This window comes from Vulpes lagopus, chromosome 18 (assembly GCF_018345385.1).
Source record: "Vulpes lagopus strain Blue_001 chromosome 18, ASM1834538v1, whole genome shotgun sequence".
NCBI lineage: Eukaryota > Metazoa > Chordata > Mammalia > Carnivora > Canidae > Vulpes > Vulpes lagopus.
In genome coordinates, this window is record NC_054841.1 from 3642538 (window position 1) to 3669151 (window position 26614).

A 26614-nucleotide genomic window follows, 5' to 3' on the forward strand; every position below is an offset into this window, starting at 1 on the left:
CGGTTGGACCTCTGGATAAAGCAATGAGGTAGGCAGGCTGGGATCATCACACCCATTTTATAAACGAAGAAACTGAGGCCTGGCTTAAGGTTAGGTCCCTCGGTGATTTGGTGGCAAAGCCAGCTCTCTGGATGCAGCCGGCCCTCCTGTGGGCCTTCACAGCCCACGGCCTGGTGGGATGCACCAGGCCCTGCCCATCCTGCAGGTGGTTCTGCTCACAGCTCCGTGGACTCCCCTTCCCTTCCTCCACCCCAATCCCAGGAGCGCCCAGCACTCCTGCCTCCATGGCTCCCATCTCCTGGAACCCCTCCCTCTGGGCCTGCAGCACCTCGTTGGGCACCAGACCATGGGCAGGTCCTGCTTGGGCCTCCCCTGGACCCCAGCAGCCACTGCTGTGCTGCTTCATGGCCTGTGGGGGCAGGGAGGGGGTAGCAGGGATTAGTGCCAATGCTACTGGTTCATCAAAGTCAAAATTCCCAAAAATCAGTTTAGTGAAAACAAGAGGCTCTTGGGTTTTCTCGGATTGGATGTGATCAAATACTGGGCTTCCCTTTGCTCTACAGCGGAGCCTCTGCCCTTGTCCCTGCCCTGGGTGGTCTCTGACCCTTGCTGCAAAAGAAACAAAGGGAGAAAACAGGGAAAAGAGGAGGAAGAAAATGAAGAAACACAGGTCTCCTGACACTTCCAACCCTCAAGATGCCCTCATTGTCCTCAAGGCTTAAAACCATTGCAATTGATGGAGAAGATCAAACAAAATGCGGTCACTTGTGGCTGCTAATTCTCGAGAACTGTAAGCAGCAAAGCAAAATGACCATCTGAAGGGCTGAGAAGGTCAACCGGTAGCTGCTCTGTCCCAGGACTCCTGCTCTAGCACTTCTGTGCCCTGTGGTGCCACCAAGGTGAGTGGGACAGTGCCAGGGGAAGGAGCCAGAGATTTCTCTCTTCCCAGATTTCTCTCTTTCCAACTCTTGAATTGTTTATCTTCCTCAGAAGGTCCCCAAATCCCGCTCCTTCCTCAAAATTCAAGCAGCCCCACGTTTGCCTCCCTCCATAATTGACTTTGGATGGATTCTACTTCCTGGACTATAACTCCCTCCATCCTCTCCAGAGGTCCATGAAAAGTCGACGTGTAACCATGCATATAACACCGGCGAGAAAAACCCACAAATCAGAGCAAACTTCTAGATTTTTTTTTATTATGCATTTGACAGTATTTTCTGAGTGTTAGCACAACGAATGAACTTCTCTCCAAGACACCATCTTGCCACAGAGCCAAACACTGCATGTGCGTTTTAAAAATGTGATTCAAGCTCTAAGGAATGGGAGTTTGGATCCAGAACACAACTTGAAATCTATGCGCAGCGGCTTTACTTTTAACAGGTCCACATAAAGGAGTTGAAGTAAAGAAGTCAAGTCTCACAATAAATAATTGCTTCTCTAAACTGTACACAATCCTGCCAGCAAACCAGCCCCTTTGGTTTCCTCGTGGTCGATCCTCACTTTTAGACCTATAATAACTTAACATTTGGTCAAGGCCAACGCTCGGTCACCCACCACCTCAAATTTCTCTGCGTGGTGACCCGGGCATGCCTCAAATGCGGGTTCTCGCCTCTCTGCCAGCGGGGGGGCGGGGGGCAAGGGGGTCTCAGGGAGGTGGCCTGTCCCCAGCGGTGACGGGGCCACCACGGCTTTGCTCCGTCAGATATGCACCATAATCTCGCGCTGGCCGTAAAAGCACAGCTGAAACAGATCGTGAACTGCTGGGCATTACAATCCCCAGTGATTGCCAATTATATAGATAAATAGGAATTTACATAATTTACAAAGAGTTTGCATTTGTGGCTTATTTTGAAGCCATTCCCCAAAGATCCACATTTATTCATGAAAGCAAATATTCGCCCAAATAGCCTGGAGCTGCAGCTGGCTGCCTTTACTGCAGGAACAAGGCCTGGGGTCCCCTGGCCTCACTGTCCACGACGACCACAGAAAGCCAGTCCCCGAACGGGCACAGGCTCCCAGCCACCTGCCCCGGGTTCAAGGCCCACGGATTCTCACTTACTCCTTTCCTGGGCACAACCATCAAGGTTTCTTTTTTCTCTTTTTCTCTCTCTTTTTCAGGTGACATTCTTCCAGTGGGAGCCACGCACAGCTGAAAATCCCTGTCGACATCCTAGAAGCTTCAAAGTCCTCAACTCCCCTGTAGCTACGATCGGCTTCCAGAATCGCCGGCGGGCGCCCTCAGCACTCACACCGCGTGCCCGTCGTGTGTAGGGACGCGGATGTCGCGTGCCCGTGCTCCCGCTCCGTCCGTTACACGGGGACACGTGTTCGCATTTGCAATGTGAGCTTGGACCCAAGTATTCTCCAGGAGAAGCCGACAGCCAGCCAGTGGCTTTCCACCGGGCCGAGCCGCTCCAGAAACAATTTCCTGCCTGAAACCCGAGCCGTGGGCGTCAGGCTCCGGGGCACATCTGGGATCATTTTACCCATTAGAGAAACCGGGGCGTCGGGAACGGGGCATTCTTGGGGTCGGGGTGGATTGTTAAGTGACCCTCCGGGTGGGTTTTTCTCGCTGCCGCCCACCCTGGGGCCCAACTGATTCTTGTCCTCTGGAAGGTGGGAACGGGAAGCGGGAAGGAGCAGGGCCTGAGGGACCCCGAGATGGGGTGCTGTAGGCCTGCTTCAGCAGGGGTTCCTGACACAGCAGAGAGGCCAGCAGGGTGCCAGGGAGGCCGGGGGGCGCTGCCGGGCAAGCGTTTGGTGCTGGAGGTCTAGGGCCTGCTCCCTCCATCTGTCCTTGGCTTCAACCTGACTTGGAGAAAGGGGCGCAAGACAAACGGGGATGTTATGCCGCAGGGTTCTTCCCACCGGAAAAAGGTGACTCCCCCGCTCCCTCCCCAGCCCCATTCCCTGCTTCAAGCTGAGCCTTCTCACCCTGGCGCCTCTGGGCAATTTCGGAAGGTGTGAATAAGTCACACGGGGCAGACCAGACGCGGCTGCTGGGAGCTGCCCCGCAGCCTGGTCACATCTTTGATTATCGCAAGCTCGGGATGGGGGCAGCTTCCACTCTGAGAACGGGAGACTAGAAATAACTCACTTGAGTCTCGCAAGAAGGTAGGGGCCACGACTTATAAGAAAAAGACTTTTCTTCCCAAATAAAGTTCCTACAGGAGCTTTATGTGAATTGTAAAGACCTGGAAGGACAACCTTTCCAGGCCCCGAAGGGACACCTGTGCTACCTTCCTCGTCCTTCGGACAATGGACGGAACAGTAACAGCAGCGACAGTGAAAGCAGCCTCATGCTTTTTCTGTGCAGAGCTCTCTTGCCTGCCTTGGACGTACCCAGCACAGTCCTACCACAATAAGTCCTTTGCCCTTATTGTTCTCCCTGCCTGAAATCTCCTCCCCTTCTTCAGCCCTCTGCCTCACACCCTAACTTCCTGCAGGTCCCAAAGCCAAGGACACCTGTTCAGCGAGACCACCCTATCCACCCAGTCCCCAACAGCAACCACCGCCTGCACGTCCTATCCTGACCCTGCCCTCCCGTTCTCCTTCGTGCATCTCACTCTACCGTTGTATGCACAGGGGCCCCCTCTTACATGTGGTTTCAGTTATGGCCCAGAAGCAGACGTCCCTGCTTCTGACCCAGTGTCAGAAGGTCCCTAGTGGCCTCACACTGTGTCACAGGCCTGCGTATCCAGCTCACTCATCGCTTCACGCAGTATTTTATTGTGTCCCCTCATCACCAGGAGGGTGAGTACAGACCAAGATGTTTTGAGAGACACAGAGAGACCACATTCATGTAACTTTTATTACAGTAGATTGTGATGCTTCTTCTAGTTGATTATGGGTTATTGTCACTCCTTTCTGTGCCTAATTTATAAATCAAACTTTCCCATAGGTGTGTCCGTGGAGGAGAAAACACAGTCCAGACAGAGCTCGATGGTGCCCGTGGTCCCAGGTGTCCACCACAGGCCGTGGATCAGGGGACGACTGCATCTGTCTGCTGTCAGCTTTCCCTCTGTTTAAATTCTGCAAAGACCGACCTAACGCCTTTTCCCCGTTGTGTCCCCGACTTCTAGAACAGTGCCCAGCGCGACGCAGGTGCATGACGCATCTTTGCTGAATGAATGCATGAGTGGATGAATAAATGATGCAAAGGATGGATGGGTTTAATCACATCCCGCCCTCGCTGAGAGGAGTGTGGGTTTGGGGCGAGAAGAGAGAAAAAGGAGAAAGACCAAAAAGGCAAGGCAGGGACCAGCTGGAGCCTGGCTCGTGCTCTCCTGGGGCCTCTCTCGGCCGCCTCACCCGCCCCCTCCTCTCCGTTTGTATTATGGATGCTGATGGATCTCTCTGGATGCCTAGAAGCCACTGCCACCAATTTGGAAAGCCTCCTGTATACTGAGCACGGTTTAATCTTCCCTTGATCAGTCCCTGTAGGGACCCAAGCCACCTCCAGGCTATTATTATGGACATAAATTACCATCCCATTGCAGATGTGTAGGCGAGCCATTAATAACAATTTCTGATTGATAGAATGACAAATAAACCCAGTTTGGCTGCAGGAAACCCTCAGAATCTCTCCTACAAAAAAGACAAGCGGGTTAAAAAAAATAACACCAGTGGGGGGACATGGGGGGCTCGCTGCCAAGCCAAGCTGCTATAATTCACTTCTGTCCAGAATCAGCTGCTGAAAAGAATAAATGATTTCTTTTTTTTGTGGAACGACCACATGTTGCTTCCAGAAAAAATGACATCTGGGCCCAGGTAGATGAGCCGGGGGTGGGGTGGGGTCGGGTGGTCTCTAAGCAGCAGTGGCCAGCTAGCTGTGTCTGAGCCCAGCAAAATGCAGAGCCGGGTGTCACTGCTCTAAAGCTACAAGGGATGCAAGGGGTCAACTGGCCAGGGGAAGGGCAATGACAGTGACTGTCCTAGCCTCAGCCTGCTTTGTCCCCAGAGACAATCTACCCAACGCCCAGTCCCCTGTGATGCAGCGTCCCATGCATGCCAGGACTCCCGCCGGCTGACCTCTCAGACCACATGCCACCCTCACATCCTCCGTGTCCCCAAGGGTGTGATGCCTCAGAAGGAAGTTTCACCTCGTTGGACGCAGCCCCCCGTTGCCACGGCTGGCTGGCTCTTCCTCTTTGTCAGGATTTGTTGCTGTCCTTGAATTCCTGTGGGGAGAGAGCTGGTTTTAATGAATCAACCTGCATTTCCATGTGGCTGGTTTTTCAGTGTCAAACTAGGACTTCCTCTTCCCCACCCACGAGCACATTAGCAGCATTCCCCAAGGACCACGTCTCAGGCACGGTTTCCTAGGGTTGAGCACACAGTGGGTGGATTTCGACCAAAGCACAATGTCAACTTGTTCCTCAGTTATTCATCAGATGTTAGGAAGCCAAGAAGAAAATGAGGTTGGCACTGGGGTTTCCAACAGCAGTCCTGGGTCCCTGACCACCACGGCACCTGCCCGTTGAGTGAATGCCAATGTGAATGGCCTCTCTGGGTCAAGCCCGGAGAGGGGTCTTCCAAATTGGGGTCTGCTCATTTATTCAGGTCTGCACAGACTCACAAACTTCTCTTCAGCAGCCAGAGTAGGCTACAGAGTAGGCTTCTCTTCAGTAGCCAGAGGAGGCTTCAGCAGCCAGAGTAGGCTCTCAAACTCAAGGGCCCCTGGGGTCCCCAAAGTAAGATGACAGGTAACGCAGGTGAACGCATGCAGCATGTCTCCCTCAGATGTGAGTGGCACCCCCCTCGGTTCCAGCCTCTACTGTCCAGGAGGGGACGTGGGGCCCCATAAGACCAGATGGTCCCATTTGCCGTTTTCGAAGGAGCTAAAAATACACATTTGGCAGGGGTGGGTAATTCTTCAATTTTTAAATGTTGGCAACTTATTCAAATTTTGGCAAAGTGCTGGGCCGTCCAGAAGTGTGTCTGGAGACCAGACACAGCCGTGGCCATGTTGTGGGCTCCATTCTGAAAGGCAGCAAGGAGACTTGCTCCTTGCTGCACGCAGCGCCCACCTACCCTCCTGGAGCTGAGGGCGCATAGGTGCTGCGGGGAGGCCTGCAGGACCACAGCAGCCAGGGCCTGCCAAGCCCCACCAGACCCCGTGCCCCACCCCACACCCTGCACCCCTGCCCACGCCCCACACAGCAGACTGCCGGGCTGCAGATCTGCCGGGAGATGAGCGTCATACCTGCTGACAGCCAGGGTGTGGGTGCAGAAGTGCAAGCAGGCGCTGTCCTGGCTCTGCACACAAGCGCAGCGCTGTGTCCACTTGGAGGGCTGTGGCCTCTGCGGGAACAGCCCCGTGGACCTCCTGCCGCGGAAGCTCCCCCTGTAGTTGGACAGTCCATAGGGCACAGTCCGTCTGCAAAGGACAGAGCAGCGTCAGGGCTGCATGTGGACAAGCCCACCCGGCCTCCCCACTTAGGGGGCATCTCCACGGAGCTGGCCGTGGCTGGGAGACCCTGGCCGCCGCAGGAGTGATGGGGTGCAGCCACACTTCCAGAACTGGTGTCCACATGCTCCCCCAGGCTTTGGGCCTTAGGAAGCCTCTGCAGGCAATTTTAAGCCCTGTTTTCCCCAAGCACCCCAAAGTGCCCTGGAGCCGAGGGGCCAGAGAGGTGGAGGGCTGTGGGGGAGGAAAGGTGGGCACTGCCCTGGGCCCACCTCTCACACGTCCAGGGTGCCCCCTTCTGGGCAGTTCTAGGGTGTCTCCCTGTTCCCGAGCCCTGTGCAAGGACAGCCAGATGACCCACATGCTGGTGCCCCATGCCTGGGTCTGCCCTCCATACCAGGAAGAGGCCTACCCAGCCCCCAGCCTAAGGCCCGCCGGCCGCGCCCTGTCAGCCGGAGGCCCAGTGTCTTCTGTGTGCACGTCGCCTCGCCTCGCCGTCTGCTCTGACGGGAATACACAAATGCAATTACAGATGCGTCCTGGCCCCACCGCCGCCGTTTCTTAGAAAACACAAACATCAGAGGACCCCCTGCGCCCTGTAAGACACAGCCAAGGACAGAACTGGCCTTGGGAAAAGACTTATTTAAAAAGTCTTATTAAAAAGTCTAAAGCTGTTTACCAATCTCATTAATGGTTGGAGCGGGGAGGAGGGTGATGGTGTCATTTGGAACCATTAACATTTGTCTCTTTCTTATGCTCATGTGCATCCAAACCATCACTCTCCAGAGAAGGAAGAAGACTGCCAGGAGGCAGTGTGGTGGAAAAAGTTAAAAGCATATACTTAATTCATTAGCACTATTGAACAGGACTGGGGGACAAATTGCTAATTACCAGAGGAAATTCTGTGGCCAAAAGTTACTGTTCCAATAGGGCCTGGTTTTCCAAGATAAACCACCTTGGTTTCTGTGAGCCCCATGGAGTATCACCAATCATCCGCCTCAAAGGGGATTCTGACATCCTTTCTGCGTTTTCAAAATAAAATAAAATTGGATTTACTTTAATTCGAAACACACACTATGGAGCCCTTTCAGGGTGGTGGGGGCCGAGTGGCAGTGGAGGGGGCAACTCTCCGTGACCTGATGCTCTGAACCAACTTCCCCTTGCTGGGTTGGAGGCCAGAACAAGGGGCATCGCAACCCCATTTCCTTTCTCATGCTCTGCATTGTGGTGGGTTCCTACCCGATTGGTAGAAGGTGGGCTCCTCCTGCCCTTGAGGAAGGCCTGGAGTTGAACAGTCTGTGCCCCCAAGATGGGGAAAGTAAGCAGGGTCTGGTCCTGTTCTGAGCTGAACATGTGCTGACACCCCATTTCTTCTCAGGAACAGGGCCAGGGGCGGGCACATGGGGACAAGACATATACAGACACTGCTATAAGGCAGGATTTGGCTAAAGGTGTATTTGTCCAGTAACTGGGCTGCATTAGACCTCAAAGCATTGACATTAAACCCAGTGCCCATTTCTTGGTGAAAACTACACACAGGAATAACCAAGCTCCCATTTTTCCATCAACAGCAAGACCTACAATTTTGAAATTGCTGTCAGCTGATTGTGCATTTGTGTGTGCAGAGCCACTCGACTTCAATGAAAACACTCCAGAGTGTTTTAACTAAGGAAACGGAGGCAACGAGGTATTTGTTAATAGAGAAATGCGAAGGCTTTCTCAGCAGCCAAGTGCAAAGAGCTCGTATGCAAATGAACCCTCGTGATTTTCAAAGAGTGTTTACTTTACAGAGAGACACAGCACCCCGTCCTGTCCTCTTCCCCACAGGAAGGATGAAAAACCCCTGCTACAAGCCCTGGGCATCCAAGTGTGGAAGTGTGGTCTCCCATGGGCTGACTTCTGCCGGGGTTGGGGGAAGGAGAGAAGCTGAGCAACTGGAAGGTTTAGAAGGTGCCCGAGACCACAGAAGAGCCAACCTCTAGTAAGGCTCCAGGTCCAATGGAGGCCCATCTTCCATGGGTCAACGTTTTTAGTATATGTGCTGCCAAAGCGAACACAGTGGTTCAAAGTTTTTAAATCAATCTGATAAGCTCTTAAATAAGACAGTTCTATCTTTCTACCTGAACAAATATAGCTTTAAAACACCTTGGAAGTCCAACCTTGAATTTAGAATCTTGGGTCTCCTTGGAGTGTTGCAATGTGGCCATTCCAAGGAGGTTTGGCACCCTCTCTTCCACCCTACTCTGTCCTACACCAAGGGGGCCTCATCCACCCCTTGGCCACCCTGAGGGCTTTAGGAGATGTGCCTGGAGCCCTGTCCTATCCCTTGGTGTCAGACTCTGGAACATACCTACTTGCACAGGCCCTGGGAGTGGGCTTGGGGACATTTGGGTAAAGGATTCCAGGATCCCGATTACCTGGAGCACGTTCTAGAAGGGGCTTTAATCCCATGGAGTGGGAGACATGGCCAGAGGAAGGTCAGACATAGCCGTTGAACCCACACAGTCCAGGACAGGGGACTACACTGTTTAGACTTAAATGCGGATCATAAGCTCCTCAAGAGTAGAAGGCTAGTCTTCTTCTTTTGTACCTGCCATGGACCCAGCATGAGACTGAGCCAATGAAGACTGTTGACTGAGGAGCTGGTAGTAATTGTGAGATAATCTAGTCTGGTAAGACTGGATTCTTTCTAACCTGTAAAGTTCAACAGCCACAAAATTCATTACAAAGAAATCTCCAACATTTGCCGAGCATATCATACATATATACATATACGTATACATATATATGTCTCTAGCATTAGTCTAAGTGTGATGGGGATATAGAAAGGTCTTCAGGATTCATGTCCTATTCCTGGGGTATGAAACCAGGTGGAGGAAACATTACAAGCCAATATATAACAGGTATGTGCAAGGTACACAGAGCACAGAGAAAGGTTAGTTGGTGATTCCATTATTGGGTTGTCAAGCCCTTATGTGATGGTCACTCCACCCTCTCGACAGCTTTCTGATCAACAAAAGGGCTGTTGGCCAGACTGATGCGCCTCACTGCATGTAAAATAGTTAGCAAAGGGCGACCAGTAAATTAATGATAGCTCTTGTTGTTGCTTATGTGGTCTGGGAATTCAAGTGAGTTGTCATCAGGCAGAAAAATCCCACCTACTTGGCCTGCACTTGAGATGTGTGACCAAGTAATAAAGGAGTCAGAGTGCCATATGGCACAACAATGCCATTCTCTGCCACGCTTCCTCCTGTCTGCTCTGTCCATCTGCACGGCCCATCTAAGAAGCACTTGGACTTCATTTGTCTTGGTGCCCTTTCTCATGTTTTAATGTTTCTTCAACAGTGAGTTGGAAGGACCTAATGGTGGAACCATGAAAATGAAGTCCAATTGGCTGAGAACCTTTGATCAGCATACTCTCCAACCAACTGGTGTAGCTACTATTGAACAGGAGGGCTTGGAGAATGCGATTCTTTGTAAAAAGTAGGCAGCTCTTCCATCTGCTCATGTTTCAGTTGTAACACAGAGCTCCATACAAAAGAGAAGCAGATGAGAAGATCAATCCAAATGCTCTTAGACAAAACAAAACAGTCTTCCAGCATACCTACATATGCGACGTCTAGCGTTATGTGTCTCTGTGTAATAAATTGTCCCTCAACCTACGTACATTCATTATTGATCAGCGATGGTGATGCCAGAGTCTTATTTATCACAGTGTTCCTTATTTACCGCTTTTCCCAAATGTCATATATAAATGTTATTAAATATTAAACTTCCAAATCCCCCATATTCATTCTTCATCCGTATATCGCACTGAAAGCACTTGATTTCTCTCAGCAAGAAGTTTTTAAATAAGGAAAGTTGGCTTTTGTTTTTGTTTTTGTTTTTTTAGATTTTGTTTTTAAGTTCAGTGTTGCCTTTTCATAAATGAATTAGTGACCTCCATCTTTCTGGTCAGGAAACTGGTGGCTATCCCTGAAGTTTAAAGGAGAGATACAGACATTCACCAAGGCCAGCCAAAAGGAGACTCATTGGTCAAAATCTAATTTCTGAGGAAAGTTATGAGACTGTCATTGAAAACTCGGTTTTTACTTCCTTCCATTGAGAGGCATTCAACAAATATCTGCCGAATGTTTTTTGATGCGCAGGCACTAGATGACACTCAGGGGGATCATCGATGAACAAGACAGACAAGTGACCCTACATACCCACACAGCTTTCATCTACTATAAGGGTTAGCAAATTAGCATTTTATGGGTTTCAACCAATCAACAGATGGTTGGTTTTTTTCTTTTAATTTGAAAATTTTACATGAATATCCCAACTCTCAGCTTCTCCTGAATAACTAGAAGCTATACTAACGCCAACCCCGCTCTCCACCATGACAATGATCGTCTGGAGCTGAGCCACAAAGTCAGAGATGGGGCAGAAAGGCTCCATTCTGCCCCAGTCCCTGCCACTCCCGTGCTTCTATACCTTCCCTGCTTTGCTCACTTTTATTCTCTGCCTGACCTTCAGGGGGCATCTGAGTTGACCCGACCACCCAGTCTGGCGGCTTGTCTCATAGAGCAAAGCCACACAGGTCATAGGACAGAGTGACAAAATCAGGACCTGATATAATTTTTATAACTACAGTTGCTCACAATTTTAAAAGTCCGTGTTCCCTCTGAGCATCTCCGCAAAAAATAGATTGTCTCATTTTGGTCAGAAAGTCAACTTGATGACCTATTCCCTTTGTTCACACTCCCCTGCTGAAATGGGAAGCAAAGGCAGTTTCACCTGTGGCCCTGGGGCCTTACCGAACAGAGGGCGTGATCCGCAGACCCGCCCCGCCCCCGGACTGGGACACGAACGACCACCCACTGGCAGGCCAGCACCTGCAGCCATTGGATACCTGTGACCGCTCCCCTGAGAACTTCTCAAGCCCAGCATGCTCTCCAACAACGGCTCCATTTCAGACTTTATTAAAAAGTCTGCTCCTTCAGCAGCAGGCATCACTGACCAGCTCATCCAGGCTAAGAATTTTCCTCTTGGGCAAGGAAGAAAGTGTGGCTCACCTTCACTCCCTGCCTCGGTCACCTTAGCCAGAAAGAGGCGCTAGGTAAGTGCTCTGCTCTGACTCACACGACAGGAGGCTCACTCACTACAGGATGTGGCCATTCACTTCCACGAGCACCCAGAGTACCTGCTAAGCACAAAGGTGAGGAGATGGGAACACCCCTGTCAGAGGACTTGATAGCCCGGAATTCTCTAGAGCCCAAGGCCAAGCTTGGCTGCCTCATCTCCCGGAATCCAAGCGCTTCTCTTTCCTGGGGTGGGGGTGGGTGATCCCTCCCCACTGTGTGAGGTCTCCGTGAGACCCTCCGTCAATGTCCCTCACCTGCCCCTGTCTAAGGATTCATAAGGTGACCACACTTGGGCACATGAGACCCTGTCTCTCCCAAGACGCCTGATGAGGGCAACTCAATCTCCGAAAGTACCCTGGAGCTGCTCCCCGCCCTGCGGTGTCCATGCGTCTGTGCCCTGGGGGCCCTTGGTCCCAGTCCCTCTCCCACTGCTGGCACTGCTTCTTCCTGTCTGTGTCCTCTCCACAAACATCTCTGGCATCATGTTAGCTAGACTAGGTTTTCCATGGCTTGTGACCAGCGATGGCTAGCTGATCCAGAACTCATTTTCTTGAGACGGAAGTGACCATGATCTCTCAGATTTAATAGGAAGACCCAGAGAGTCCCCAGTTGCTGGGGACAAGCAGAGATTTTCTTCATTGCCACAAAACACAAAAGAGTGGGTTCAAAATCAGGACAAAACCCAGCAAACCAAGCTGGCTGGAGTCCTTTCTTCCCAGTCCTTTCTCCTATAAAATGTTTGCTTTGGCTCCTATTGTCCTTTGGGCAGGTGAGAGCAAGCATACCACTCACTCTCCTCCGTTTCAAGATGCTCAGAGCCCAGCCCCAGACTGTCGGCTGACCACCTCAGAAGGTTCACCCTCCAGCGAACTAGTCCTTGTCCACTCCTCAAACGCTTGTGCAAGTCTGCTGCGGGCCAGGCCTCATGCCAGACAACCCACAGGGGGCCCTTCCAGTCTCCAGGAAAGAAAACAGGCCAGGAAATACAGCTCCTCAGCGACCTTGTTATACAAGCAGAAAACACACACATGCTTTCTGGTTCTAAAGACGACTACAGAGGCCCTGTGCTCACAAACAATGTAAAGTGAATTGGCAATTTGTAGCTTTGCCTCCACTGCAGAAGATCCTCGCGTCTTAAAGTTGGAAGACCCCAAGACAGAGATTGCCTGCCCCACCACCAGCCCGTGTGGAAAGTCCTCCTCCTGCAGCCCCCCAAACAGCCAGTGAGCCTACAGTATTTGAAAACATCAAAAGTGAGCAATGTGTTGTGTGTTGGCAGTTAATTTTTTTTGTTTTTTTTAGGATGCTACCCTACCAAAGGCTGGGGAGGGGGGACGTTTGGGTTCATCCAGGACTGAACTGTTTGGGAATATCACTGGAATCATAGGCATGTTCAGAGTCTGTTGAGCATTGACCCCCACCAATCAGAGCCAAGAATGAGGGTCGATTCCACAACTCTAATGTACTGTGGCTTGCTTCTTGTCCCCTGGGGTTGGCAACACCAGACCTTTCCCCCTGGAGCCACTGACCCTTTCTGCCTTGTTCCCTTCTGCACCCAGGGCAGTGGAGGCAGTGTATGGCTCAGAGCCGTGCTCAGAAATACCTCAGTATCTCAGCAATCACTGTGTGTTGTATGAATGAGGGAAGGAAGGAGTGAGGTCTAAATTACCTGTTACTTCTGGCCCACATCCCATCTCCCACATGTACTGGTTTCTTGGCTGATTTCTTGGATTTCTACTGTTGCCCTCAACTGGCCCACCTTAGAGGGTTTTTTCCCAGAGACAAGACATCTCGAGATGGAGAGGGAGGTACTGGAAGCTCCTGCCGGCCACACCACTGGCATGAGGGAGAAACCAGGTTGCACAAATGATCGAGACACCAGAAGTGACACGAGTGGCTTCACTAGGAAGACCCGCATTTCTGGTCCAAACAGAACACTAGCTCGGTGAGGGTCCCCAGTGACCACCTTCCCTCCGGGCCTGAGAAAGGAAAGGGCCACTGGGTCTCTGAAATGTCCATCCAGCTCCACGTTCTACCTAGAGACTCTCCAACACCTGCGTCCCTCGGTCTCCAAACAGCATGGCTGCCGGAGCTGGCATGATGCTTCACTCCAATAATAAAACCACAGCTAAATGCGGGGTCCCTGCCCCCTAAGCCAAGAGGCTCCAGGGCTCAACACCTGTACATGTAACGCTTCCGCCTATACTGTTATGTCCCACTACCATATAAACAAGCTTAAAAATAACGCCAAAGCCACAGACTTTTTCAGAGTCTGTTGGCCTTTTCAGGCCACCAGCTCCCTAGAACACAGGCATATCCCTCCCGAAAACACCGCCACACGCCCACTAAAGGAGACACGGAGGCACGAGGGGTCAAAGGAAAGAGGAACAGAAAAAAGCTCCTTGCTTGCAGTGTGGTGTGAGATCGCCAGGAGCTACGGCTCAAAAAGGAAGTTAGGGAAACAAACGCCACCACTATGTGGGGAATGAAAGCGTCTACGAAATCCTACAGATTAGCTGGTTTCCCTCCATCTGGCGCGGCCCAAATGCGTGCATGGGGGGAAGGCTGGAGTTTCTCCCCCAGCCCCCCGTGACCCTAACGGATTCCAGGTCGAATGTAGGCAATTCTATGTCTGTCTGGCACGGCCTCATTAGAAGTTTATGCAAAGCTGCAGACAGATGTGGCTCAAAATAGTTCCCAGCCGTGGAAAGAGTGGCGGTAAAATAAGGAGCAGGTACTTTTTTTAAGGATGGGGGGTGGCGGTATTTGCAGGAGGATAAAAAAAGAAAATACAGACACCATCATACATCCTTTAAATAATCCACAGTAAGCCAGAGAAGACACCCTTGCTAATTTTGAAGAGATTTCACTGTAAGGCTGGAAAATGCTACTGAACAAAGACCCACTCGCCAGCGCGACTGTAACAAAGACTGCTTTTCCTCCTAATCTAGTTGTTTGTGTCCTTGGGTCGTGTCCTTCAGGGAGCTCTGATGCATTGGTCACTCGCCTCAAACTAACAATAGTTGAGTCCCTGCAGGGATACAGGCTTTACCCCCAAACGAGAACCCAATGTTGGGATCCGGGCAAGGTGAGGGAGGCAAGCCAGGCATGCATGGTGTGGGATCATATACTACAAATGTTGGTATTTTGTTAATGATGAACTTTCTGCTTTAATTTTTTTTAAACATTGCCTTAATATCCCATTTATGTTTACTACAGACTCTTGGGCACATCCCTGAAGACCACCCTTGAGGGAGTGTGTCCCTGGCCTCACCCCAGCCTCCACCCTGCAAGAAACCCATGGAAAACAGTCCAGGAAAGATACACACATCTCTGATTTCTCGCTGACCTGCTTCCGACTTTTGGCAGAACTTGTACACTTCCCAAGTCATAGGCAGAACAGGGCCATTTGTGCCATTGTCACTTTGGGCTTCCTTGCCTCTTATGGCCTCCCGAAATGAATCTGTTTCATTTTTGACGTTACTGGGCCAGGACACAGGGCTTACTGGCCACTGAGTCATCCTGCTAAGTCAGCCCTGAGCAGGCTGTAAAAGAAGAGAAGGCCTATGCCTCTCAGCCTTCAGACAAGTTCTCCAAAAGCTCTGGCGTCCCAAGGCTCCCAGCTGGCGCAGCTGAGAAGGGCAACTGGATACCCTTTTCTGCTGTCAGTCCATTTGAGCCGCACTTGCTGGGGACACAGGGGTTTAGACGCACCCCAAACTGTGTCTGGACGAGCAGCTCTTCCTTCGCAGTAAGACAGGCTCCTATCCCACGTAGGGGAAAGTATGTGCACATTCAATTCGAAGGAACTTTGTTTCTATCAGAAACAAGACACAGAATGAGAGCCGGCCACCTCCTCAATGTGGCAGGCTAAGCAGTGCTTTCCTTCCCAGGGCTGCCTAGAGGTATGAAAGGTGCGTGGAGGTGCTGGGGGTCGGGGCCAGCCAGGGCGCTGGAGCAGAGAGTGGGGCTGGCCTCCAGCACAGCCGCAGGGCCTCCTGGAGGAAAGCGCTGTTTGCTCCCAGCTTCCTTTGTTTTAAATTCTTGCAGGAATAAACCACACCAGAGATGTCAGAGCCTTTCACCTGCCTTCAGATTTAAGGCCAAGTTCCCAGCTGTGAGGTCCCTTTCATCTAGCAGAAACCCAAATTCTCCCCCCAGGGTCACACCAGGTCAAGCCCTTCGTTCCAAACCTTCTTGCTACAAAGCAAATTGCCCCTCGCCTCAAGTCACTCCCTCGTCGTGGGGTTCGGCGGTGTTTAGGCCTACCCCATCTCTGCTCCCACCACCTTAGCCTGCTCACACCTCCCCTGGGGCACAGAAGGGGGATCTCAGTCTCTGTGACCCCTATGGTGGGCTTGTCTGGTGTGCACCAGCCTCTTCCACAAACTGAGACTTAGCCCCAGGGCCCTCTACTTCTAAAGACCTATCTTGCCTCCTCAGAGATACACAACTTGGACTCAAAACCAGGATCTAAACATTTACGAGATTTCAAAGGATGCAGAAATGGTTACACGGGGAGACAAACTCATACAAAGTCAAGCAAAACCATCATGGGTCAGAACCCCACGTCCAAACTCACGTCCAGTCTGGCCAACAGCAGCTTCTCTCACGGGTCCTGCTCACTGGCGCACCAAGAGTGGTTCTCTGTAAACCAGTGTGCAGAGTGTCTCCAGGAATCGCTTCCCGGTGGTGCCTTCCAGGCCCTGGGCAGGGTCCTCTGTCCACAAACCCCAAGGCTCCATGTTTGCTCCGGGGAGCACAGGAGCATGTAGACAGACCCCTCACCAGGACTTCACCAGGAGGCACTTAACAAACCGGTTCTAAACTCATCAGTGAAATCATCCCGAAAGGCCAGAGCCCAGTGGCCGCTCACACCGCCCCACTAACGGAGGGAGCCTCTGGTCAGCGCCTCCAGAGGACACCAAGCCCCAAACATTCCAGTGATTTGCCCAGGGTAGAGGGAAGCAATAGAAAACAGGAGAGGTAGAAAGGGCGGGACCAAGTCTCACTGAGCCTGGAACAACCTTTGGCCAGCGTCCTTATCAGGCTACTTATCGGCAGCAGAGGCAGCCAGGCACACCTTTACCCCAGGTCCATACACCTTATTCTAATGGAATGCTAATAGACCGCCTACCTGGCCATCGAGGGTGCAGCTCGCTCAGTGCAGCTCCGACTCAGGAGCTGGGGCAAGACCCAGGATGGATGGTCCATGGAGGTGACCTCCACTGTGCCAGAGAAAGAACCTTGTACTCACTGGCACCCTCCAACCACAGAATGGGGTACGGCAGGCAGGATGGGCCATGGCCACCACCCCCAACAGGGTTTACAGTCCCCAGGTGGCACAGCTATCCTGATGGTCATGTCTTCACTATATTGAGTGTTCATAGATTCCATGTCCCATCTCCTTTCTGGTGTCCTCCTCACACATCCTCATTCTGTGTCAACGTTGGCCATCCTCCTCCTCCTCCTCCTCCTCCTCCTCCTCCTCCTCCTCCTCCTCCTCCTCAGCACTGTGATTATCAAGAGGGCCAGGAAGAGTTTGTCTCCATGCCTGAACAGCTGCATCTCCAGCATGGGTCATGGGTCGGGGGAATCACACAGAGGGGAGACAGCTGGCCTTGCATCAGCAGGAGGCTGGGGTTCTGGATCCATCCATTTCACTGGAACGTTCTAACATTTGGAATGCCTCTTCTTGGAAATGTGAACATGACTTTCTTGAATAAGACAGGGGCAGAGATGAATCTGTGGTATTGCTGCCTTTTGTGGCAAAATACATTAAAATACAAGTTTCAATGTTTTTTTAATTACCCTTTTCTTTTCTTTTCTTCTTTTCTTTTTTTACTCTACTTCTTTGGGGAGTAAAAGAACCCAAAACAAATGTCATTCTTGCTGGACTGAGTCAGTGAGGCATGCTTTGAAGAAGCCAGGGTGGCAGGTTGGTCATCTTGTGAGATCACTATCCCAGAGTCAGACTGGCATTGGAGTCTCACCCAGGGGACATTGAGAGAAGGCCCCACACACCCAGGTGACACAGCTAGTCAGCCAGGACACAGAGCAGAGTGCCTGGGTCTGGCGCCTTCTCACGAGTAGGGGTTATAGAGTCTAGATTTTCCACCACAGTTGAGACCCCAAACATGCACACCATTCTTTTCATAAATACATTCCTCCTGGTCATGAGATCACATGGCTTGGAGTTTTGTTTGGAAAACATGGTCACCATCACAGTACACAATGCCTCTCCCTCATTATGTGCTTGGCTGGATTAGCAGATGGCAGGTTCTCTCAGTTCCCGGAACAAAGTGGAAGGAACACAGAGGAGCTCCTTGCTGGGTATCCTGCAGCTCCACCGGCCATTTGATGGATGGCTCACTCCCCAGCCAGGTGGATGGTGGTGGGAAGAGAGGGATTAATTTTATGTGTCAATTTAGCTGGGCCACCAGAGCCAAATATTTGGTCAAATGCCAATCTAGACGTTGCTGAGAAGTTTTTTTGTTTGTTTGTTTGTTTTTTTTTTAGATGTGATTAACATTTAAATCAGTAGACTTAGGGTAAAGCAGATTATCCTCCAGGAGGTGGATGGGCCTTGTCTAATCAGTCAAAGGCTTTCATGGAAAAACCCGGTGGTGCCTGAAGAGGGAGGAGTTCTGCCTCCAGAGTTGAGGCTGCAACATCACCTGCTGTATGTGTACATGTGTGTGCATATTTATACAGGCATGTCTGCACACACACATGCACACATACGCCATCCTGTGAGTTCTGTCTCTCCGGAGAACCCGACTAATACAATCCCACACTGTGTCCTAGGACACTCCTGGTGTTCAAGCATCATGGCGAACAGCCCCAGGTGTACAAGCATGTAAGCACGTGGACTACTTGTTCACTACTTCTCCCTAGTTATCTTATTCTTGGCAAACTCTCCACAATCATAAGATGGGTTGTGTTTCTCTGATTTGGAGTTTTGTTTCTGTTTTTGTTGGCAGTGGTGGGATTGCTTGTGGGGGAGAGGGAGAGCTCCCTAACATGGCTAAAGAAAGTCATGAAACCCACACGGTGCCACGGACCAGCTGTGGCCTCAGCCGCCTCCACAGGCCTAGGAAGTGCAAGCCGTCCAAGACACATTTGGTTCCTCTTTGGGGCCACAGACTTCCTGGAGGCTACAGCAGAAGTTACGGGCAACACCCCTCAAAAAATGCACTTTCCCACATGTGTCTGCCGGGCTGTATGGGCCTCTGGTTAGCATCCACACACTCTGGAACAAGAAGCCTCATTCCTGAGAGAAAGCATGCAGATCAGAACCTCAGTGACACTGAGGAAAAGGACGAACCTCCAGGCAGCAGGGCTTAACCAAAAGCCAACCAGCATTATTGAACACGGGATGTGTGCAGAGACGGCTGACCAAGCTGAGGTCTGGAAGAAGTAAGCACGTAGGGGGGTGAGAGAGAGCCAGTGACCTCAGCTCTTACACCCACAAGACACTTCAGGAGTCCCTGGTCTCTCAGGCCCTCACTGGATATTGACCTTCCACAGAAGATGCATAAAGAGTCTCGGCAGTACTTTGCATGTCCCACCTGCAGCTTGCAGGTCCTTACATGCAGTGCAAGTGACCTGCAACCCTGCAGGTGTCCTTCCCAGGCAGAGGAGGACTGTGGGGTCTATCCAGGCCAGCGGCAGGGCCTGGATGCACATTACACGCTCGAGAAGTCTCCACAGACCAGGAGGGTCTGCAACAGGGAGTGGGTAGGGAAACAGACGGGAACCCAGAAAAGAGCTCGTTACTCTCCACTTTCAGCCCAATTCAGCGATGTTTCATCCTGCCATTTCTCCAAAGGCCCACATTCTCCGTCCCTAGAGCCCATTTTCTCACATTACAATCTTGTCCAAGATGTTTAAAGATAGCAAATGGATCTGTCTATGAATCTATCGAGTTTTGGAAGGAAAGGAAGAAAGGGAAGGAGGGAGGCAACCATGGGGCAGGGGGTGGGAGGGAGGAAGAAAAGAGAAAGAGCATCTGGAAAAACCTTCCTTATAAAAACTATTTTGCTTGTCTAACTTCAAAATGTTCATCTGGCTGTTGTCATTTTTGTTGCACACAGAACTCTCAACACCATATTTAATCCTTCTTTCCTAGTGTCTACAATGAATCAGGGTCAGGAAGGAGGGGAGGAGGTCAATCTAACTGTGAGGGGGATGTCAGCAAGTTGGCTGCCCTAGAAAAAGTCAAAGGTCCGTGGATTCATATAAGACAACTTGGAATTACGAGCTAGGGCTTCAACAGATCAGAGGGCATTTGCTGAGCCTCTCAGGCACATGGCAAGCAGTCAGTCCTCCAGCTGGTGCCAGGAGCCTGGCAACAAGCAGAGTATGGAAGTAGACTCCAAACCCTCTCCTTCCTCCTCTCTTCTCTCCTCTGCCCCAGCCCCCCGCCCCTAATTCAGTTGGCTTTCCTTTCTCCTTCTGCATTGACACCTTGGGACTCTAGCAAAGGTGAGACTCAATCCCTGCATCCTGGATTCTGAGAAGATAGTTTGGTCAGACCACAAGGCCAGGGGGGTAGGAATCAGAAAGGACAGGTGTCAGGGTGATGGAGGCTGCAAGAAGAGGAGACTCTGGGCATTATCTGAGAATAGAAGGAGCCCCACCCCCACTGCACATCACACTCTTCTTCCTCACAAAGGTGAGGCTGCATCCTCTTGGCCCTGGGCTGACTCTGCGTGGACATGCAAACTGGAGCCTCTGGTTCAAAAAGAGTTAAGAATTCCAGGATAGTGTTAAACTGAGCATGAGTCCCTCTGAGCCTGGACCCTGAGCAAGTGTCAAGGTGGTTTAGTGAAGCCAGCCCTGTCTGCCATTCTGGTGTAATTGGGTCACTTTCCAAATCTATCCCAGATGCGCTTCGAGATGCTGTCACCTGGTCTGAAAGCTACTTGACCCTTCAGGGATACCCTCCTTGGCCCCTCATTCTGCAGGTGTTCATGAAACAAGGTGGGTAAGGGAGCCTGTCAAAGCTGTCACCCACTGTGCTCAGAGGTTTGAAGGTGAAGGAAGCCATGGGGACATGAATCAAGGTGGCTCCAAACATAACAGCAAAGCTGCCATTCCTAGGGAAAGCTCCTCCATAAGAATCCCTAGTAGGGCACCAGCAGGAGTCCCACGAGGTCCCAGGAACACCTGGGAAATGGAACATGGAGACATCTGGTCCAAGTCCCAGATTTTAGAGTTCAGGATAGCAAAGCCCAGAAGGCAGGTAACCAGAGCAAGGTCAAGCCCTCTTTCCTGTTTGTAAGGTGATGTTTCTGCAGAGGAAGGTTCCCAGATGGAGTAAGTGAATGGGGGACACTGTCAAATCCTCCCACCACCAAGCGCTCTCGACCCCATGGTATTGGAAGAAGGTTGACTTTACAGCGAGGCAGACCCCAGGACTCCAGGTGGCACTGGCCTTGGTCCCACAGTAAGAGTTCTCAGGGGCTGGAAGGGAGGAGGAGAGACCGTCTGTGGCAATCAGGTGGCAGTGGGCGGCAGTGGGCAACATGGGTGACAGGGGTCAGCCCGGTGGCAGGACCAGTCAGCACTCCAGCCCTGGGAGGATAGGAGCCTGGTACCCTGTGGGACTTCACATTTCCTGGGAAGGTTCCACCAGGCCCTGCCAAGCCCACCCCTGCACTCTTTGGAGAGCAGGCTGCTTTCAAGGAATTTGAAACTCCTTGAAGCCTGGTAGGGTCGAGGGCAGGGGGCCCATTCAGCCCCTGGGGCAGGAGATAACTTTCCTCCATCCAAGAAGGACTTCTCAGGTGTCTAATCCCTCTGGCCAGCTCATTTGTCTCAGAGGGAGGGCTCCCCCTTCCACCGGATCAGAAACTCTGAGATTGGGTTTCTCCCAGGCCAGGCCCTCAGAGGGGCTGGGAGCCACACCCCTGACCTGCAGACCAGGCCTGAGCTGGCAGGAGGCCCCAGCAAGAGCTGGAGGCTGTGCCAGGGTTGGCTCCGGGCTGACCTGGCAGGGGTGGGATGAGGACCTCCAGGAGCGAAGATGTGGGCCGGCCCTCCCAATCACTTCCCACCACCCAGGGCTAGGCTGACTCACTCAGGAGTGTTGATCCAGATGATGTCCAGGTGGCAATAGTAGACACACTCCTTGTCCTTGTATGTGAAGCAGGTACAGCGCCTCGCGCGGTGGTGCACAGGACCCCCCTTGGATGCCTGCTCCCCATACCGACCTGGTTCTTGCTCCTGCTCGGGGCTTCTGGGACTTGGACCTTGCACTGTGGTCATGGCCACAGGCTCCTGGATGTCCCCCTCAGATCTGGCTGTAGGGGGGGTCCCGGGCACGCCGCTTTTGCCAGCGTCCCCAGGCTGGGGGCAAGGTACCAATCCTGCAGGAGGCAGATTGAGAGGCTCCTGAGCTCCTGGGTGTGCAGACCCCCCCCCCCACACACACACCACCACCACCTTACCCAAAAACCCGGGGGGGGAGGGGACAACCAAACTTTCTGCAAAGTTTGCGGGCCAGTTGCACTTTCTGTAACATCTGCAAGCTCTGCCACACATTCTGAAAAATCTGCACAGTTTTCCAAGAGTTTACAAGTTACGTGCATACTTGGTGGAAAGCCTGCGAGCTATTTTCACTTTCTGCAAAGTCTGCAAGGTACTCGCCCCCGTTGAAAACTTCGCGATCATTTTCGCACGGTTTCGGAAGAGCTGGCAAACTTTTTTGAAAAGCTCCCAACTGTCTGAAACCTTCACCGCGGCCACCAGGGCGGGCAGCATCCCTGGCTTGCCGGTGGGCTGCAGCCTCCGGAGCCCCCCGGCAGTCGCGCTCCCGCCGGCCCCTCGGCCCGCCCCCAGGCGCCTCCGGGGGTGGCGAGCCCGGGCCGCGCTGCTCCCAAGACGCATCCATCCTTCCCCGCGCCCCCGGCCCGGGTCCTTTTGTGTGCGCCGCCCCGCCCGCCCGCTTACCTGCGGCGGAGGTCACCGTGAGCCCGAAGAGGAGCCACAGCCCCGGCTCCATGAACCCCGGTGGGGCGCGGGGCACCGGGCCGGGAGCGCGGACGCCTGTGGCCGAGAGAAGGCTCCGGGCCGGCCCAGCGGCCTCGCCCTCCGGCTGCGGCTGCGGCTGCGGCTGCGGGGTCGGAGCCCGGCGCTCGCTCGCTGCGTCCCGGCCGCGGTCACACTCTTGAGCGCGCGCTGCCCATCCCTGCGCGGGCCGGCTGTGGGCTCGGGCTTTTCTGGCGCCCGCACCACCCCCTCGCTCCCCGCCCCCCGGAGGGGCTGGGGCCGCCGCGCGGGGCCTTTGAACCCGGGGCGCGCCGGGGGTCGCCTCCCCGCGCTGGGGGGGAGCGGGGGCGGCGCGCGGGGGCGGCGGGCGCGGTGGGCGCCGAGGGCGAGGGCGGGGGCGGCCGTGCCGAGGCCAGGCGCGCGCACACTCACACTCATGCACACGTGTGCACACGCACACGCGCGCTCCCACTCTCACGCGGCCGCCTCGCTGCCCCTGGACCTGCAGCTCCCACCCACAGCCACGCCAGCGGTAACAGGCTGCTTCGGGAGGCTGCGGGCTTTTATCTCAGGGGCCATGGGAAAGCAACATTTCTCAATGTTCGCCTAATGACACCTTGCCCTTGCACAGACCGTCCTGCCAAGGCCCTGGGCGTACTTTACACTCGTGACTCACGGGCACGGGCAGTGTCTCCCTGCCTCTCCCAGGAGCTCAGAGCCAGTGGGTGTGGGCAGTGGCAGGGGAGCAAAGTCAAGCCAGAAGCAGGTTGGCGGTCTGGGCCCCCTGCACAGAAGAGGGGCTTCAGTAAGTCTCTCCCCCGGCCCCGTTCCCTTCAAGGCTTTCCAAGTGTCCAACTGTGATGTGTGGAGGCTCACCTGAGTCTTGTCCTCTGCCCTGAGCAGCACAGAAGACAAGGGTTGCCTTATTTTGTGGTGACCAATACCATCTGAGCTGTGAATGGTGCCTGGGCACGCAGGAAGCACTCCAGGAAGATTTGTGGGTGAGCGGATGAATGAACAAATGATTTGGCCCTGGACTGCTGACCTCTGAGAATACCTGGAAAGCCTCAGAGCCCCGCCCTTACCAGAGCTCTCTGACCAGAAGGGTGGACAATACACAGAGGCCCTGCTCCAGATGGCACTGGGCAGTCCCCACAGGGCCACTGCCAAGCCCGTCCACTTGTGCTGGATTGGAGTTGGCTTTCCTAGGGAACCTCAGGCATGGCCAGGTCCCAGGCCAGGCCACGCCACACTGAGGGTGGAAAACAGACCTGCAGCCCTGGAGTTGCGCAAGTCTCAGGGCACTGTGGTCACCTTAACACAGGTCCCCAAATCCTTTGATGCTCCCCCCATTGTCTCGTCCCACAGAAAGCAGCAGAAGTTATAAAGGTGCCACAACCTCCACCTGGCTCCCTCTCCCTCCCTCGGGACACTGGTCCTTTGAACACAGCCACCATGCTAGGAGAAAGCCTGAGTGAGCCTATGTGCAGCCATCACAGGGAGAGAACCTGAGGCCTCACAGCAAAGGCAGTGCCGACCACAGACACGTGAGGTGAGCCCAGAGGTGACTGGAGCCCCAGCCTCGAGACTTCCCACTGAGGACAGGCTGGCCCCCTCCCCTGTGGCCCACAGAACCCAGGAGCACCACAGAGGGTCATTTGCAGCAGTCAATGCTGGGTAATTCATTACCACGCCGTGTGAGGAAAAAAGCAGGCAAGTCCCCAGAACCAGGCCGATGGGGAAGTTTCTCCAGCCCACTCCACCCCTTCCATCCTGCCCAGTCCTTGAGTCCAAGTCAAGGAGAGGAGTGGGATGTGGAAGACAGTATCCTTTAGGGTGATTTGTCACCAAGCAGGACAAGCTCTGTAGAGGGCTCGGCTTCGTTTTGGTGCTCCATGCTTTGAAAATTAGAAAAACCCAAGGCTAGGATTATCTTCTGTTCCTGCTGGGCTACAAACTTGGATCACTTCATCATTATCCCTTCCCTTAGAATTATCAATCACCTACAAAATAAAATGTCTTGGACTGAGGGATGGCTGGAAAAAGAGAAAAATCAACTAATGAGCTAAAAAGAGAAAGGGGTAGGAGGTGGTCTTTGGGTGTGCCCAGGCGCAGGAGGTGTCAGAGCTACTGGGACACTCCCCGAGTCCGTTGCCTTCCGCGGCTTGGACAAAACCAGCACACACCTGGGTGAGCACTTTGGGAGGCACCTGTGCTGCAGGAGACCAGCCTGGCACTGGCCCACCTCTTGGGGTCTTCTAATCTAGGTGACAGCAGGGAGCCTGGGCCAGAGAACCAAGGATATAGGCTGCTGAGACCAGAAGACACCACGCAGAGCTGAGACAAGAGTTGACAGCCAGGTGGACGGTCGGTGGGGGCAGAATTTTAACTGGTCTTCAACCAGGTCAGCCCCCTGAACCCCATGACTGGAGAGGGTACTCACCTGACATTCAGCAACACCCGCTCTCCTGTGAGAATGTTCTCCCCTTTTCCGCTCTTCCTCTGGCTTCTGACCACTCCCGGGAGAACGCCTCCATCAAGAATGTCTCATATAATCTTCCTTTTCGTGCTGAGAGACAGAGGCCACAGGCTTGGAGACCTCGGGCAGGACACAGAATCCAGACAGGATTTCTTTTTTTTTTTTTTTTTTTTTTTGCAAACACAGGAGGGTTTATTTATAAGCTCCAGCTTGGGTCCAAGTATACCCAGCATAGCAGAGCAGGGACTTGGACCCCTAGGTGGGTTAGAGCTTAGTTTTTTTGTTTTTTTTTAATTAATTTTTATTGGTGTTCAATTTACCAACATACAGAAAAACACCCAGTGCTCATCCCGTCAAGTGTCCGCCTCAGTGCCCGTCACCCATTCCCCTCCAACACCCGCCCTCCTCCCCTTCCACCACCCCTAGTTCGTTTCCCCGAGTTAGGAGTCTTTATGTTCTGTCTCCCTTCCTGATATTTCCCAACATTTCTTCTCCCTTCCTTTCTATTCCCTTGCACTATTATTCATATTCCCCAAATGAATGAGAACATACACTGTTTGTCCTTCTCCGATTGACTTACTTCACTCAGCATAATACCCTCCAGTTCCATCCACTTTGAAGCAAATGGTGGGTATTTGTCGTTTCTAATTGCTGAGTAATATTCCATTGGATACATAAACCACATCTTCTTTATCCATCATCTTTCGATGGACACCGAGGCTCCTTCCACAGTTTGGCTATTGTGGCCATTGCTGATAGAAACATCGGGGTCAGACAGGATTTCTTACTCTCTCTCTCTCTCTCTCTTTACATTGTGGTAAAATATGTATTCCATAAAATTTACCCTCTTTAGCATTTTCAGTGCACAGCTCAGGGATATTAAATATATTCACATCGCTGTGCAGCCACCACCACGACCCTTCTCCATAGACATCTCTTTCATCTTATAAAACTGAAACTCTATCCCTCTGAAAACACCGATTCCCCGTCTCCCCCTCCCTGCAGCAGGACAAGCCTTTTGTGTCTGGCTTATTTCACTGAGCATGATGTCCTCAAGGTTCACCCTGGTTGTGACAGGTGTCAGAATGTCCTTCCCTTTTAAGGCCGAATAGTGTTCCCTTGTAGGTATAGACCACACTTGGCTTTTACCATCCACTGACAGATGCTGGGTGGCTTCCATGTTTTAGCTGTTGTGAAGAATGCAGCTATGAACACGACGGTGTGAATACTCTTCCAGAGCCTTCTTTCAATCCTTTCGGGCTGGAGTTACTGGATGACATGGTGACTCTGGCTTTGATTTTTGCAGCAACCTCCATACCGTTTACCACAGAGGTCCCATTTTGCATTCCTGCCAACAGTGCATATGGGTTCCTTTTTCCCCATATTCTCACCAGAACTTATTTTTTAAATTTTTCTGATTTTTGATAGTAGCTATCCTAATGAGCATGAGGTGAGGTGGTATCTCATTGTAGTTTTGGTTTGCATTTCCCAAATGATTAATGATGTCCAACATCTCTTCATGTGTCTATTGGCCTTTTGTATGTCTTACTCTGAGAAATGTCTATTCAAGTTCTTCACCCAGTATTGAATCTGGTTGTTCTTGTT

At 52.4% G+C, this 26614-nt stretch overlaps 1 protein-coding gene across 2 annotated transcripts; it reads right to left on the minus strand.

Moving 5' to 3' along the window:
• Window positions 1-1185: 1185 nt before the first annotated feature.
• EDN3 (endothelin 3) lies at window positions 1186-23096 on the minus strand. Of its 2 annotated transcripts, none has more exons than XM_041733561.1 (5): window positions 22492-23096; window positions 21620-21908; window positions 6206-6379; window positions 5103-5180; window positions 1186-2808 (listed from the first exon to the last, which is right to left on the minus strand). In XM_041733561.1, exons 1-5 carry the CDS (start codon window positions 22541-22543, stop codon window positions 2772-2774), a joined length of 630 nt encoding a protein of 209 aa, XP_041589495.1. In that variant the 5' UTR covers window positions 22544-23096; the 3' UTR covers window positions 1186-2771. The 2 variants fall into 2 exon arrangements, with proteins under 2 accessions (XP_041589495.1, XP_041589494.1); XM_041733560.1 differs by having other exon boundaries at window positions 1186-2812.
• Between the last annotated feature and the right edge of the window lie 3518 nt (window positions 23097-26614).